Genomic DNA, 16,399 nt, shown 5'->3' on the forward strand with positions numbered 1-16,399 from the left:
CAGCTCGGCCAGAAGTTGTGCTGCTGGTGATGGCAATGCTCCCAAAGAGAAGCACCTTGAATCTGAGCTCTGGAAGACCCAGCTTGCTCATTGGCAGCAAGGATCCTGTCCGGATGCTGTAAATATAAATAAGTGCTTGGGTTTTGGGTCCTGGAGCATCAAGAAGTGTTTGAAGCCTACAGAACGGCATGAATTACCTTTCCCTTCCTCTTTCCTCACTCTCCTGAAGATTAAATGAACCATCTCTTTACTTTTCTTTCCTCCCTGGAAGCAAGATGAGAACCCCAGCTTGGTTTATAAGGTGGGCTTGGAAAGTTTTTAGTTCATACGTAAAGTGCTTTCATCTTAAATGAGCGTATGTGGAAGGCTGCTCGGGGTGCATGTTATAACTCAAGGCAGAAAGCATCAGCCAGTCTTTCTAGGCGTATTTCTGTGGCATGATGCTAACTTTTATAACGTGTTTTTAAAGCATTGCTGGAAAAAGGAAAAGAAGCAGACGTTTTACTAGCTGCACGCTAGGTTAACTGTGGGCTGAGCAGTGCTTCAATTAGCGGAGCAGTGAGTGAAGTCAGTGGCTGTGTCCTCTGCGACTTGGACGGAGTCGGAGTCTTTCACTTAATCATTTATAACTAATTGCAGGAGCTCTACAAAGTCAACGCAGATCTTGGGAGCGTGCTTCTACCGAGCAAGAAACGAGGAGCACATTTTGCTGTTCAGCGTCTCGCATCGCAACTGTGCTCAGACTCGCGTTTTTTCACTCGTGTCAGACGTGTCAGCCTGCTTCGGGAGCTGGAGCTGTGTCGTTAGCTCTTTGGCTCGTTAGTGGGTGGTGATGCATCAAGCAGGGACGACTGACTTCAATTTCCAGGTTGGTTTGCGAGCCACCCTCTTCTGTGACTGCAGCAAAGCTGTGATGTGGCTCGTAAAGTAGTAAAAACACGGACCAAGGTGTGTATAAACCACCTAGTGCAAGGCTGACAAAGCTGCTGAGGTTTCTCCTGTGCTTCTGAAGCACCCGCTGGCCATCATCTCGAATGAGAAGGCAAACAGGGACCGGGACTTGAACACAACCACGGATCTGGCCCTCCAGTGACCTGCAAGGCTTTGAAGGAAGCTCTATTGAATATTTCTATTTCTATTGAAGTATCTCCAAAGCATTTGAAGAACAACAGCACTAAGGGCTTGGGAGACGGGAGGATCTCTCTTTTCCACTTTACTTGGAAAGGGAAAAAAAGGCGCTTTGGAATTTATTTGCAGGATGAGGAGGTTCCCAGATCCTTGAAGACTTTCTGATTATTTACAGCCGCCCTCTCTGGGGCTCTTCTAGCAGGGTCTCTACCGGTCTGTGCTAGGACTGAAGAAGGAAGGTTTTGGTTCTTTGGGTTTGTGTCACAGTAGATGAAGCAGTGGTCCTAAATCCCACTTTAGCAGGCAATCCGTGTAGCCATCAAGTCAACGTAAGTCACTGGTGTTTGTGCAGAGCAGAGGGGTTACGTGAACAGTGCAGCCAGGGGCTAGAAGGGGTGGCTCAGAAATGCAGATGTAAATTTGTTCCACTCTGTTCTTACAGAATATTAATTTTAGTTATCCCCCAAAGTTTGCTCTTGTCACGCCGTGGTTGTCCATGAAGTTGTGCTTTCCTCTGCAGATCATTTAAGGGCACCGTAGGGGTATATTGATAATCAGAAAATTAACAGAAAAGGTTTTTTTAGATGTGATTCTTCCTTGCATCCACCCTTGGGAGCTCTTGGGCACCGCAGTCCTGTCTGCACACAGGTGAGGAGGGCGTAACAACGCGGAAAGGTTTCTCCCTGGGTTTTGGAGGGGTTTCCTGCAGTTCTACCTCCCGTCATTTTTCCTCCCCAGCTGCCCTCTGATTGCATAAAGAAGATTCCAGCTCTGTGGTTCTGAGATGAACTCCTGAGCCTGCTCTGGGCCAAGGGAATGGGTATGTCTGCAGCAATACCCAGCAGCTAAGATGTCTTCTCCTCTCTTCTCCCAGTAAGAAATGAAGTTCAAATGACTGGGCATGGCTCAGAAATGGAGCTGAGCTCCGATGCTTCGCTTTCCTTTGCACAGAGCTCCAGCCAGCAACTTCGTGGCTGCCTCTTCCTTCTGGAAGACGTTTGAAGCACAGATAGGAGCACATTAACGCATTTTCCAGTCCTATCTTGTAAAAATGCATGGAAAATCTCGGATGGGTAAAGAAGAGCACCTGAGGCTGAGGGCAGACATCACTGGCACGGCTTGGGGCCATGGGAGCCCGGGGCCGTGTTGCCTTCCTGCAGGTCCAAGTCTGGAGGATCACAGCTCCTTAGGGCACACTGCCCTGGCACCCGCAGGAGCTTTATCTGGGCGTTGAGATGCTGGTGAGACCAGTGGGAGTGCTGGGCAGGTGATGCTGACAGATCCGACGAGCTGGAAATGAGCTGTAGGCTCGGCATTTACTGCAGCGCTTATGGCTGCACCGCAAACTCGTGGGCCATGGAGCTTTTGGAAAGGGAAACAGGTGCTGGCAGTGTTGTTTTTCCATTTGATCCGTGCCCCTGTGTTGCAATTGGGGACACGCTCCTGCCCCGTGCGAGCTGGTGTTGTTGATGTTCCTATAAAAACGCTGGTGGCCGCGCTGTCATCCTCTCCCGCCCCGACTGGCCCCGTGGAGTCGCTCAGACCCATGTGCAGACCAGATTGGTCCTGTGCCGAGGAACATTTCTTAGGGCCTTCTGAGGCCACGGAGTCCCTGCAGAACACAGCCAAACCCGCTGGGAGCTGTCTCAGTGCAGAACCAGAAAAAAATGAGTCCCCACCGCTCCGGTCACCAACCCCGGCCGGCTCCGCGGTGCAAAACTTCACCGATGCTGGAGGAAAAAAGGACATTCGGTTGTGCTGCCTTCTGGTGCTGTTCTCCTCCACCCGACACGTTGCCTGGGATGCAGAGTTAAGTTTTGTTCCCCACCCGTGTCCCTCGTGGAGAGCTCTCCCTCCTGCCGGCTTGGCTCGGGACGGTGCCGGTGACGCACGGAGCTCGCCGGGGGGGTCCCGCTCACACCTTGTGAAAAGCAGGTGCAGCCCCGTTAACTCCAGGTGGAGGCAGAACAGCTGAAACCAGATTGAATTCCGTGCTTCAGCTTCCCTTTCTAATCTCGTATCGGGGCTAGATGGAAAAACAACTTTTTCACCCCGTTTATCATCACCAGGTGGAGTTACCCCCAAAAGCGATGGGTCGATGGACCCGCACGTGGCCGAGGCACAAACCCCAGCACCAGACGGGTGCCAGTTGGTGGAGGGGACTAAGAGAAGACCTCCCAGCTCAACGGAGAGGCACTTTTTTTTTTTAAAGGGTATATAAATCAAAATTGGAAGGGGCTGGAGGGAAGGTGTGAGATTTTTCTTGTGTTTTTTTTCAAGAGTTACGTTTTTTATCCTTAATAGATTTATAATATGCAGGTCCCTTTATTTGTTTCTATAAAATTAACTAGTAAATTTAAAATGGAAAAAAGCTAGTAATAGGAACCAGGCTATCTTTGCCAATGCTGAAATGTTGCTATATTTATGGAAGGTAGACAAGGGCATTTTTCCTTCTGCCAGGTTTTATGCTGGAGTGCCACATGTTGGAGGGTTATAAAACTTTTACTAACGAGAAGTTGGAGGAATGCTAACTTTCTAATTGCACTTTTTTGTCCAGGCTGCTGTTTATTTTGGTCTTTTAAAAAAATGTGATTGTAATTTTGAAGTCTGCAAGTTTTAAACGTAGGCAAGCAGTGCCTAGTAATGTGGGAAGGATATGGGACCTGGTGGTCAGAGAAAGGGCTTGGGAGAGCTGGTAGCCAGTGTTCCCGTCTCTTGCTCTACTGAAGCTGATTCTGACACCATGGAAAAACTCCTCAGCGTTTGAACCCTGCAAATTTCAGCAGTCCGGGCCCAGTCAATGGGATTTCTGTCATTTGTGTGTCTGTTGAGCAAGGATTTCTTTACCACTTCCCCAAAGGGACAGCGTGCTCCTGCTGGAGAGCTCTGCCTGAACGCTGAGTCGTGCCTACGACTTCAGATACTCTTGGCCTTAAGGTCTCTCAAAAAGCAGGTTGCTGGGTGACTGTAATTAAATAAAGTGGATTAGTTCACTGTAAATGGTCAAAAGAGGGATTAAAGTGCAGAAGAGCTTTGTGGAAACTTCTGGGAGTCGCTTGGTGTGTGAGGGATTAAGCTGCTTTGTGCAGAGATGGGTAGTTTCCCATTCCAGATAATTTAAATGTGTCTTTCCCTCCCTCTCTTCTTTTTTTCTCATTGTCATTATTATTTTTTTTGTGCTATTACTTCCATGCTGTTGGAAGTGTGGCAATGTTGGAAGTTTGAAATTTCATTCTTTAAATCTAAACCATCATAAAGTGCCTTATGAGGATAAGAAATAACGCCCTGGAAACTGGGCGTTTTCTTCTCCTTCTTGAATATTTGTAAAAAATGGATTTGAGGGGGGAAAAGCAGGATTAGGGCTTTGAAAAATGCCTTCAGGTTGGGCTCCTCTCTCTTCTACCACATGTTCCTCTGAAGGAAATTTGTCACCAAAGCGCACTGCTGATTTATAAACCCCGATGATGACTTCAATGAATTCAGCTGAAATTCAACAGAAAGCCCTTTTCCAACGCTGTGTCTGCCGGCAAGATGGGCTCATGCAATACATCACGTCGTCTTTGACAGGTACTTTGGCCCAAAGTTGCAATCCAGAATAGTGGATTATTATAATCCTTGTGAAGGTATCGTAATGAAAGCAACCTGCTCGGAAAGCACGTGGCACTTGTGATGCCGTTAATGCTGCCGGCGGATATTAAGACCCCGGCTCCCATTTAGGGGTCCCCGCGTAGAGATTTCGGAGGGGGAGCTTAGCGCACAGCTTTCAAGATGTCTAGATCTGAAAAACCCCTCCTGGCCTGATGAAAGCGATACGGCTGCATTATGGTGATTGCACACAGGGTGAGATTGCAGGCTTCCGGGCTAGCAGAGTATTCTGTTACAATAAATTTCTCTATCAGCGGTCGGGTGATCACTTTTGAGCAGCCACAGGCTTACCACGGCTCCTCTTTCGCTTTGTGCTCTACTGGTAGTGAGTAATTGCAATGTAAAGGCACAGCATGCAAAATTAAAACATTATTCTATGGGATATGCATTTAATTTGCGTAAAAGCTTTATGCAGGATCATGCTTTCTGAATTTATAAGCAGGGTTTATGAAATAATACGTAACAGGACCCGAAGATGCATATTGGGACCTAATTCATGGCAGGGCCGAGCTTTTCCGCCGGTGGCTTTTTAGCAGGGGTGTCAGGGCCTGGGCACGTTTGTAGGGGGAGAAAGAGGCTTCAAACAACCAAAACAACGGCGTGCCACAAGGGATGCTGCTGCGGCACGTCCGTTTGGATGAGCTGGAGGCGCTGGGGGTTGGAATGGCTGCGTATATTGTCTCTTATGAAACAAGCAGCAGAGAGCCAGCTGTAACACCCTCCCGTCTGCCAGCTGTGGCCGAGCCCTTGTTTGAGATGGAAATGTCAACGTTATTGAGGTCGAAGGCTCCCCTGCGGGATTGTTTTTATGGTTGGACCAACCAGGATGGATATTCCTAGCGAGCTGGTGGCGTCACGCTGCACCGGTGGTGCTGCTGACCAGGCCAGTGGCTTGGAAAATAAAACTGAACGGAATAAAATAGGTGGGGTGCTGCCCAGTGCCTGGATACGTCTGATTTACCCTCATCTCTGTTGGCATGGAAGAAAACCCTGATAGGGGTGGGATCCTGGCTCCGCGAGGGCAATGGGTAGAGTTTGCTTTGAGTTTAACGGGGCCAGGGTTGTGGCTGTGTGGGCTGAGCTCACGTAGGTTTTTGGTCGTGTTGTCCTGGGATCCTCTCGAGCAGTTGAACGGGAGGTGAGCTGCGGGGAGAGGGAAGGGAGGTAAAGAAAATACGAGGCTATATAACAGTTCTTTCATGTCTTCGTTCCTGGCTCTTGTCGTGCACAAAAATGAACGGGATTATGGCTGAGAGGGAAGCGTTGGCTTTGAGAAGTTCTCTGCAGTTTCCCCATTAGCCTTTAGAGGGCAGTTCATGTCCAGTAAATAACAGATCTAGGGACTTGAGTGATTTCTCTGAGTTTTGAAAGCTCAGTCAGCGAATATGGAGTATTTTTTAATGTGAAATTTTAATAAATTCTCCAATAACTGCTCGTGCTTTAAAAAACAAATGTTTTGTCAACCTAAAGAAGCAAGGTGAGATCAAGTTTTGATTTATATACAACTGTTTGCAGCCTTTCTAGTTTAAATGCTAAAAATTGTGATGGGAGCAAATGTTATTTATTGAGCTTGGGACAAAAAACCTTGGGAATTCACTATGGTAGAGGAGAATTATCTCATATCTGGGCTAGAAAGTTTTTTAAGTTAAAAACAAACACACACAAAATGTTGTTTGAGTTTGGGAAGTGGGGTTTACGGACAGTAATGCTGTGTGCTGAATATGTAACTCCCCAAATCTCGTCTCCAAATCCCCAAGCCTCGTGCCCAGCAGTCTTATCCCCGGCGAACAACTCCTTGGTAAGAAGTAGTTTATCAACAGGAAATTTCAGCGCAAATTTAGCAGTGTCAAAGGAATCTGGGTGAAACGAAGGCAGCCAAATGAAATATAAGCTCTTCTGTAAAGTGATCTTCAGTGAAACTTTTCATATGGGATTAAATACCCCGTATAGTCAACATGCTTGGAGAAGCAGCAGCTATTTAATTCCGATTAATTAAAACCAGAAATAACACAATAATGTTCTTCTTTCTTCTACTACTACCCTAAAGCTCATGGATCACGGAGAAGATGATTATTCTTGAAAAAGCCATTTAGCTCTTAACAAGAAAAGGGCTGAGCCACAAAGACTAGCTTTTGACATCTGTTTTGCGGGTTTCTCATCAAAAAAACCATAGGGGTTATTCCTAAACAGAATGAAGTATTCTTTGTTGCAAGAAGGACTTTGCTTTGTGCGTGTTTAATCTTCTGGAGGTGGAGGTACTGGTGCTGTCTGCGTCCCCCAAGAGATATGAACAGGCTCATAGGGCATTTCTCTCCATTTTTGGGTTCATTCTTTAACTCCTAGGATTCTTACCCAGTCTTGCTGCCTAGGATTTCGGTACATTGGTGCGTAGCTCTGAAGTTAGCCTTGTATGCTGAAGCTGATGGCACTTTGAGTGAGCCCCTTCAGCTTCCTACTGCAAAAACATTTCTCTGTCATAAAGAACTAAACAAAACCAACAGTCAACAACCAAGAAAATACCCCAAACCAGCACAGGAAGGCTCTCAAGATACCCGTTAATCCAACAGGTTCTTCCCAGGCGTGGTTGGCATTACAGAGCCCATCCGTAGCATGCGTTCATCAGACGTGTCCTTGAGCCTGCGGTGATGGAGACCTCTCCGTTAGGCCGTCCCTTGGTGTTTTTCTGTCCTTACCCCTCCTGACACACCTAACTTTAACATCCTGGTGTGATGCACTGCATGGGCAGGGCACAGAGCTCAGCACCCGTACGGCCCCATGAACGTGCCTTCGGCTGCATCGCAGAGCAGATGAGTCCTCGGTGCTGGTGGCATTACCTGGAGCCACCGCCACGAGCAAGGTGTCTCTTTCAGAGTGGCATTGGAAGAGAAGATCCGTGCCTTGGCTTGAGCTGGTGGAAGGCTGATCCCTGCTTTGATGCCCTTGAGGTTCAGCCCCTGCTATCCCAGCTTGTCCTGAGTACGGCTGAGGATCGTTTCTGTCTGCGGATCTGCTCTGCAGATCTTCCCAGATCTCATTTAAGAGACTTACAAGCTCTCTTGCTTCAAAGCCCAGAGATGTTTTGTCCAGGACTCAGGGCTCGGGGCTTTGTCCCTTTATTCCGATGGGTCTTTGTGTGTTCCGGGGTAATCGGGACCATCTAAGATAGGTGCTTTGAACACTACCGGCTTCTCAGAACCTTGAAAAAACCCAAACCAGGCCGATAAATGGAAACAAAAGCAGAATCTTGAAAGGAAACTTATCTCCACAACGCCTAGCAAGGCCCAGAGAGAGGGTGTGTGAAACAGCAGTGCGACAACTCCCACAGAGAACAGAAGAAAGGAGTTTAATCAGAGACCAAGATATGGGGGTTAGCACTCCTCCAGCTGTACAACTTCTCGAGGGTCAGCGTGGTCAAGATAAGTGCAGAGCAGAGATCCAGGACCCGATGAGCCCTTGTTCTCCCTCCCTTCCCATTGCTAACCCATAAGATGACGATGTCGGGCAGTGTTTCTCAGTATACCGGCAGCTTCAAATGGCCAGGAAAAACGAGAGTAGAAACACTGAGATGCTTCAGAATTGGCTTACGCAGCCCTTTTGGTTTGTCCCAGTGTCACCCTCCAGGACCTGGAGGGTGAGAGCCATCTGCTTTCGCCTCTGGCCAGGGGATTTTGTATGAAGGCGATCGGAACCATTGGAAAAGGGATTTTCAATTGCTGGGATGAGTTGAGCGGGGCCCTGGATCCGCAGCAAGCTGTCGGGGCTGGGCACCCGTTAACCAAAGCCGAGCTGCGGAGCTGTCAGGGCCACGGGCTTCAATGTGCTTGAAATACCTTGTACAACAGCGGTCCTCCTCCTGCTTTTAGGCTGCTTATCCAATTTTCAGCTTCTCCCCTCGGTGTAAACGTGATAAACACACTTTTTAATCGCATAACCGAGCTACTTTTGATGCCTGCGTGCCGATATCTTGTTCTGGAGGCTAGATCACACAGAAGCCTAAATCAACACTTTGCTCCATAAAGGACTTCCAAAAAAATGGCTTTCTGTCTTTTATTGTGCAGCTGACCTGGAGGACTCGCCTGCTTGAGTCCTTTTATCAAGGCTAATGTGATAAACTTCTTTTTACAGCTCCTGGGAGAGGAGAGCGCTCAAGTCTCCACCGCTCCTTTCCCCGAGTGCCATACTGCAGGAGCTTCCCCAAAGCACTCTAGGGGCTCAACAGTCTTCATATAAAATGCTGAATTAACCAAGCTACTCTCTACAATGAACTCCAAGGATATAAATAATGCTGACCTTGCCTCACGGATAAGGAAAAGGAGCCAGAGTGTGGGGACGAGGATAAATCCCTGGGTCAAAGCAAAAGCAAAGGGAGAATTGCTCGCCCACGCTTGCACGCTCGATGCTGAAAATTTGTATTTGTGCAAACCTGATGGTTGGGAATATTGTCAGGAGGTGGTTAGCACGGGGAGGGCTGAGGGCTGAGAATTATTTTTAGGGAAGGAGGAGAGGTGGAAGGTTGAAGCAAAGGCTGTGCAGGGTGGCGGGGGAGTGCAAGCTCCTTGAATGCTGCATTTTCAGAGTTATTTTTCTAATGGCCAAGCAGTGAGTTAAAAAAAAAAAAAAAATCATGTTTTTGGGCCTCATTTCCTGTGCTGATGGTGAACTTTGTCAGACAAACCTCTGACAAATTGTTTTCTCTGATAACCAGTTAACACCGAGAAAGCAGATAGGCAAAAACTCTTATCATCTTGACAAGCGACTGGGTTTTAGTTAAAACTGAAAACAGAAGCTGTGTCAGCGTGTTGAGTTTACACCTTGCAATAATAATACATGCTTTTATCTGATCTGAGGGGGATTTTATAACTTTCAAATGGATCTTTGGCCGGGAGCCAGCCGTACTGTCATTTTTTATTAACTTTCTTTTTTTCTTCCCCCATAGCCAGTCTGCTTTTTGTAATATTGTTGAAGGAATATGTAGCCCATTCCTGGGGATATTGTGAAACGATATTTTAAAGTTCCGTGTCTCAGCCCATTAGAGGGGTCTATAAAACAATCACAGCAGCGAATGTGCAGTAACTAATCAAAACCACCAAAGCTAACCACAGCGGTGCTTCAATCCCTTTTAAATAACAAAACCTCTTCTGCCGTGCCTTATCTACTGTCTCATCAGGAAGGGGCTAATTAGATTCTTCTCAAAAGTAAATATTGTCAGTTCATCGCTGGGTGGAGGTGACGGGAGGTAAGACGCGCTCGCTGTCAACATTGGCAAACCGAGGCAGAAAACAAGACAAAGTTGTAAAAACCCTATAAAAAGCTGCTTGAGTTTTAAAGGAGCTCGCTCCCGTGTAGGTGGTATCAAACCCTTCCCTTGCGGGGAAGGCAGAGCCTGGGGGGAACACGGGGTGGGATTTGGGGCTGTGGGTAAGGCAGCTCCTGGAGTTTGGGGCCACCACGTCTCACATCTCCTGTAGCACGGCCAGGCCGTGGGCTTGGTCCCTTGTGGTGGCTTTCTTGTACTGCGATGCCTTCTGGGTGTGAATTCCCACTCCGAAGCTCACAGCAGCATTTTTGGGATGGACTGGCAAATATTGAGGACTGGTATTTAGGGTTCTTGTATGGCAGGCTTGAAGGTAAGCCCCCCACAGCCACGTAACGAAAGGTTGGGCACGTGGTGGAGTGGGCGTGCAGGCGGTGTAAAAGTTAATGGCTTGGGGGAACATAGCTAATAATAATAAAAAAGAAGTACTTTCCCCCCTGCTCTTTTGATCCTCTGTTAAAAAAGGGATGGCAGTAGGAAGATCAACGTTTCCAGTTGAGTTTGGCCAACAAAACCTACCAGCTTCTCCTCTGAGGGATCCCACACCAAGGGGCAGCCCCAGGTCCTCGTCCTGGCCCCTGAAGGCTGCAGGGGGAAGGCTGTAGCCAGAGCCAGGACCGTGCTGCTCTTTGGGGTCTGGGATTTCGGCACGTGGGCATGCAATTCTCTCTGGGCTTGGGGCAGGTTTCAGCTCCGTGTTATTGCTGAACCCAACGTTGGCTACGAACAGGCGTTGGGTTTCTTCGCTTTCCTTTTTATTGTCACGTTAAGCGGAGAGCCGAGAGATTGATAGTCTCGTATAATGGAGGTAATTTTACAGAATAATACAAAAATGCACTTGCTTTCATGTAAACCACACCAAAAGGTAAGGGGATTTTTTTTTGTTTTATTTTTGTCCCTCGAGGGCTTTTCTCCTCCCCCATAGCCCCGGGTTCCTCCGTTTTCAGAGGGCACGCTGGAGTGTCGCCTCTGCTTTGATGTGGTTTCTAAAGTGTGCCTCTTCATTGGGCTCCCTACAGATGCCTTTATGTGAAACAGAACATTAAAATCCAAATGTGCCTGCTCCGCAGGTCGTTTTTCATCCTTTATGGGCGACGTCAAATATATTGCAGGGTTGTTCTGCTGCACCCCCGGCCCAGGAGGGAGAGGGCTCGGGAGGTGCGGGGAACGAGACGGGGGTGGGAGCGGGGGGTTCCTTGGCGGTTAAGCCCAAATTTCTCCCGAGTTGCTTCCTCTGGGCCTCTCCCCAGCTCTCTCTTTCTCTCCAGGTGAAACCGAAACCTCGGTGACTTCACCCAAGCCCGCCGAAGTTAAAGCAAATTTGATATTTCTCACTTCTAGGTCACTTCAGTCCATATTGTTTCCTGCCAGGAGTGGGGGAAGGGGGGAAATGCCCTGCTGTTAATGGAAAAGCAATTACTGCTTTTTTTTTTTTTCTGGCACGTCCATCGTGTCCCTCCAGCGTCACACCTAGGTTATGGCTCTGCCTCGAGCGCCGCCGCTCGCCGGTAGCCTGCGGGCTGCTTGCTGAACAGAACGGGCTGCTGGGGGCTCTTTGGGTGAAGCCAGCTCAGTCTTCAAGAAGAAAATTGCTGGGAAACCTTTTCTTATTTATATATATATTTTCCAAATTCCTAGAAGTAAGTTGCCTTTGATAGGCTGGAAGGCTTTGAAGGCATCGGGAGTGTCTCTCCGGCTGCTTTTTGTGCACCTCTAGGAGGTGTGGGTCACGCACTTTTACCTTCCCATTAGGTCCCAGGACTTTAAATCAGGTCAAAATGCTTCTCTTGATCAATTTTTGTTCACGAACCAAATTAAAACTCTGCAAAATGCAACGTGTGGTGTTTGAATGTGGATGCTGAACTCTAGGTCTAGAGCAAAAGCTCTTCCTAGGACAGGTTTTCTTGACTTTGGGGTTTTGATTTGGATTTTTTGCTGGTCAATAGATGCTACCCTGAACTTTACTTGTGTGCATCGCAGGAGGAATGCAGTCATACTTCTTGCTTAAAAAGGGTTCAGAAAGAGACTGGGGAGCAAGCTGATGTGCCTTTTGGGGACATCTGCCGGGCCTTCAATTAGACAAATTCTGCATCCAGCCTAAAACGCTGCAAGTTGCATGCTCAGGGCTGAGACAGCGAGTTCAGAGCTAACGGCAGCATCCTTCTGAGTGTTAGCCCGGATTTGTCTTCTCCCACGGCCACTTCTCCTTCTGTGATCTTGCTACGCCCTGTTTAATGATCTGTGTGAAGTTCAATGTTTTATGTAAAACTTTGCGTTTTCCCATTCTTTCATTTCTTCTCTTGCTAAAGGAAAAAAGATTACATAAATTTAGGAGATTTTAATGAGTACAGCGAGCTGGCTTTTGGTGCAGTTTGCAGTGGATTCAGTGTTATAACTTCATTACGCTTCAGTTGAGTAACTTATGTCATAACTGGGTGTATCTGAGAGGAGAATCGGGCCTCGGATCTCTTTGTTGTGTGGGCTTCAGAAGGACCAAGCGCTTACTCCCCTTTTTGAAGTCCTAATTCTCTTTATATGGTGTCGCAACGTCTTTCTATAGAGTTGTGCCTCTGAAGTTAGAGATTTCTAATGCAAAAAACACCCCTTTTCCCCAACTGCTTCAAGTATTGACGTTGCTAGCAAAATTAGGATTGAGCAGTGTTAACGCAGGCCTTTTCCTGTGGCTTTCTTGCAGAAATCCCTATTGTTGAGGCTCATCCCTTAAGAGATCTCTTTAATATGCCTGCTTGGTAGTCCCCTTGCTTCTCTCCTAAGTGTTTGTAGTAAATTCAGCGCTACTACAGCTTTGCAACCACTAGAGGTCAAGATTGCGCTATTGCACGCCGAGGGCTGTAACGCATCGCTCCCTCGCTCCTTATCCTGCCGTAGCCGTGGCCAGTGTCAGATTAAAAGCTGTAATTTTATTATCAATCGCCGTGTTTGGCAATTAAGCCGAAGCCCATCGGACGTGCAGGCGTGCGGAATGGGAAGGAGACTTGGCCTTACGGAGCGGTGGAGCCCAGTGGGTTTTGCAAGGCTGGAGATATCCGCGCCGGGCTTGTTTTTAATATTCTTCAGATCTAGGAGCTGCACGAGTTATCTGGCTCTGGGGTGTTTCTTCCAAGGGAGGGATTCAAAAGAGAGCTGAGCTGAGAGCGGCTATCAAAATAAAACTCACTCATAAATTCTTTTTGTGGGCTATTAATACTTTTAAGTGTTTACACGGAAATCATTTTGAAGGTTTGTGCTCTAGATAGAGACTTTTGCTTTATGCTCTTCAGGTAGTAAAAGTAATTAGTGCTTTTTTTGGGTTCCTTGCTTCTGATCTCTGCTCCTTCATGGTTGTTTGCATTGCCCAAATTGCATCTGAGCTGGTAGAACTTGGTGCGCGTACGTGCCCTCGCTATTGCCATCCCTTTGTATCCTTGAAAACGTAGCCCACTTGAATTAGATTTTCTACCCCCTTTCTTCTTTCATCACACTGTTGCAAAACCAGCACATCATCTAAGGGCCTAGTGTTTTGTCCAAGGTGGTTTCGCTGACACCAGTATCTGCAGTACAGCTTCTGGAATTTCGTCTCCCTTCTGAAGTCAGGCAGGGCACGGGCCCTCTTTGTTTCTTGTTGTATGGGAGCAATGAAATGCTTGGATGCAGGTTTGGTTAGAATTGTAAGGGTATCGGTAAAAATACAGTTCATAGTAATGACTGAAAATAATGTATTTGCTCATTCTTTTTCAAAAAGAAACTCGTGCTATCCAAAGGAACTTTTTCAGGGGGAAATCTGGATGATTTCCATACATCTTTCTTCGCATATATATAAAATTATAGCAAAACATGGGAGAGTTTCTATAAATCGCGTGTATGTATCTGTATAGATTTCAGGTTTTTTAGTTTCTAGCTAGAGCACAGCACAAGCTCCCATGTGCAGAACCACTGCGTTTGCTGGCCTGGCCTTTTCCCCGTGTCTGGGACACGATTTGGCACTTGGAGCGCGAGCCGCGGCTCGGCGCCGTTCCCCCTTCCTGCACTCGGGTTTGAAGCTCGCCTTCAACCCTCGGACACTTGGGGCTAAGCAATTTGTCCCGTCAAATCTTGTGCTCGGTAACAATGAGTGGGTTTTTGCAGCGGATCTCATGCACCAACCTCTGCTGCAAACAAAGCTCGCAGCGGGCCGAGGGAGCCGCACCGCGTCCTCGCGTTGTGCGCGGTGAATCGCGGGCGCTGCTCCCAGCGAGGGCATTTTTTGCTCGAATACCTTTTACAGATCGTTCTGTAAATCAGCAGCGTACAATTAAGATCTCCTGGGGTACCACAAAAATGCTTTCAGGAACCTCTGGGGTCCAGATGTGGAATGTTTTGTGCTGACACGGGTTGAAAAGAGGAACAAATCCAACGGTTAAGTACGTCCTTTAATTTAGCCTGTGACAGTCACCACATGGCCTATGGGCTAATATTTCTGCATCTGTGCTGTAAATAGATCAATATGGCAGTATGATGGGTTTGGCATTTTGATTTGTGAAGAGTCAGAATATTGTTTGTATTGTTGCATAATCCCTGGAATGGTTTTGAAATTAATCTTCTGTTTCTCTGGAATATCTGGGTTAGGAAAAACACAACGCTTCGAAGTTCCATTAAGTGTGTGTTTTATTTTGTCTCATTTGTCGTATTTCATGACTGATTGCATCTTTTGGCTGAAAAATAAATAGGGGGATGCTATCATAAAACTTGAAATCTGCTTTTTTTCTAGGCACAGCAGCAAAGAAACCTGGACAATATTGTATCACAGCATCCCAGGATAAGCGGGGGAAAAAAGTCCAAGAAAGAAGTCTGCGCAAGCTCAGATTTGGAGGTAAAGACCACTAGCCCCATGTCTGAGCAGGATTCAGGTATCCTGGATGTTGAAGATGAGGATGAGGATGAAGAGGTAACTGTATACCATCAAACCCAGGAGAGGGACAGCTCGGGGGTGATCAGTAGGGTCTCAGCTCTTGTACCTAGCTCAGCATTTTGTGTCCCCAGGCAGCGCAGAGATGCGGAGGAGGCTGCAGAGCACGGGTGCCTTTCAGTATTGGGTCATTTCTCTGAATTCTGTGATTCTGTTTGTTTTGCACTGCTGTCCTTACCCTTGTTAGCAGACTCAGCAGAGATGCCACACGTGACAGGAGAGCAGAATGGCCCCTGAGTTCTGTCCTGCAGCTCCCCCGCTGCCTTTCTGTGGCCTTTTCTTACTTGGGGATGCATTTTGGTTTCTATCCTGAAGCCTTCGTTTACAAGAAGATGAATTCCTGCGTAGGGCACGAGATGTTTGGTCTCATCTGTGAGCGTGTGTCTTGTGGCAGAGGTGCACTTGAGAAGATTTGTGGTGGGATGGGTTTTTTTTAGATGCAATTATAATTCCTTGCTGTGTTTCTGTCGCTGTTTCCTTGGGCTGGCATTTCATTTATGCAGCAATTTCTGATGCCTCTGCAGTCGCTGCAGGATGCCCGTACCTTTCACGGTTACATGTGAAGCATCTCTTTGACCACTTTGGTTCTTTTTTCCTCCTGAGCTGGAGGGTAATGGATGTCGTGGAACATCTTGGATTCGTGCTGCTTGAAAAAAGGAGTCTGTCCCTCTGTTTCAGGAGAGGCAGTGCAAAGATACTGGCAGGGAATTTGGGCCACGAGGTGCTGAGCTTTTTGCTGCCTTCTCCCAATGTCAGGAGAACGATGTTCTCAGCCACAACCCGTAACTGTGTCAGTCCGTGTGTGTTGCCCTGAGCCAAGAGGATGAAGAACAAGCTTCAAATGTTTGCAGTAGCGTGGATTTCCCAAGTGGTTCTGTGCCTTGTTCCCAGAGGTTTGATTCTGTTCCTTCCTCTTCATCTCTGTGGCACTTCCACGGCAGACACGGAGGTGGCCACTTGCTCACAGGGACGCGGTGGTGGAGCACTGCTCAGCCCCTGCTCTGAAACCCCTGGGCTGTGGGATTTCCCCTGCCTCAGAAGGGAAATAGAGCCAAAGAAAAACGAGGGGAAAAGGCACGGTTTTGGCAAAGAAGCACTGATTTGGTTGTCCTGGACCTCGGTGGTGACGGTTCCATCCCGCACTAAAAATCTCTCACTCGCCGTGGGTGCTCGGAAGCAGGATCTGTGTGAAAGGTGGTACTTGGCACGTGCCAGGCCTCAGTCCACTAGCCCAGAGAGGCAAGATATTAAGGAGGGAAGGTCTTCGAGTCATAATTTGTATGGCACGGCTGGGAGAAGCCTCCTGACTAACGGAGTGGAGCTACCTCGTGTCCGTGCCGAGGACATCTCATCTCGCGGCGCGGGGC

General features: G+C 47.7%; 1 protein-coding gene across 8 annotated transcripts in view; it reads left to right on the forward strand.

Moving 5' to 3' along the window:
- Positions 1-16,399, forward strand: part of EXOC6B (exocyst complex component 6B) — a 269,732-nt gene that overhangs the window by 106,682 nt on the left and 146,651 nt on the right. For 7 of the 8 annotated variants that reach the window (XM_032186399.1, XM_032186400.1, XM_032186402.1 and 4 more), the window contains exon 7: positions 14,835-15,011. In XM_032186399.1, coding sequence (XP_032042290.1) covers positions 14,835-15,011 — 177 coding nt within the window. The remainder of the gene's footprint in view (positions 1-14,834; positions 15,012-16,399) is intronic. The other variant, XM_032186404.1, reaches the window with a different exon arrangement.

The sequence above is a fragment of the Aythya fuligula genome, chromosome 4, assembly GCF_009819795.1.
Source record: "Aythya fuligula isolate bAytFul2 chromosome 4, bAytFul2.pri, whole genome shotgun sequence".
Taxonomy (NCBI): Eukaryota; Metazoa; Chordata; class Aves; order Anseriformes; family Anatidae; genus Aythya; species Aythya fuligula.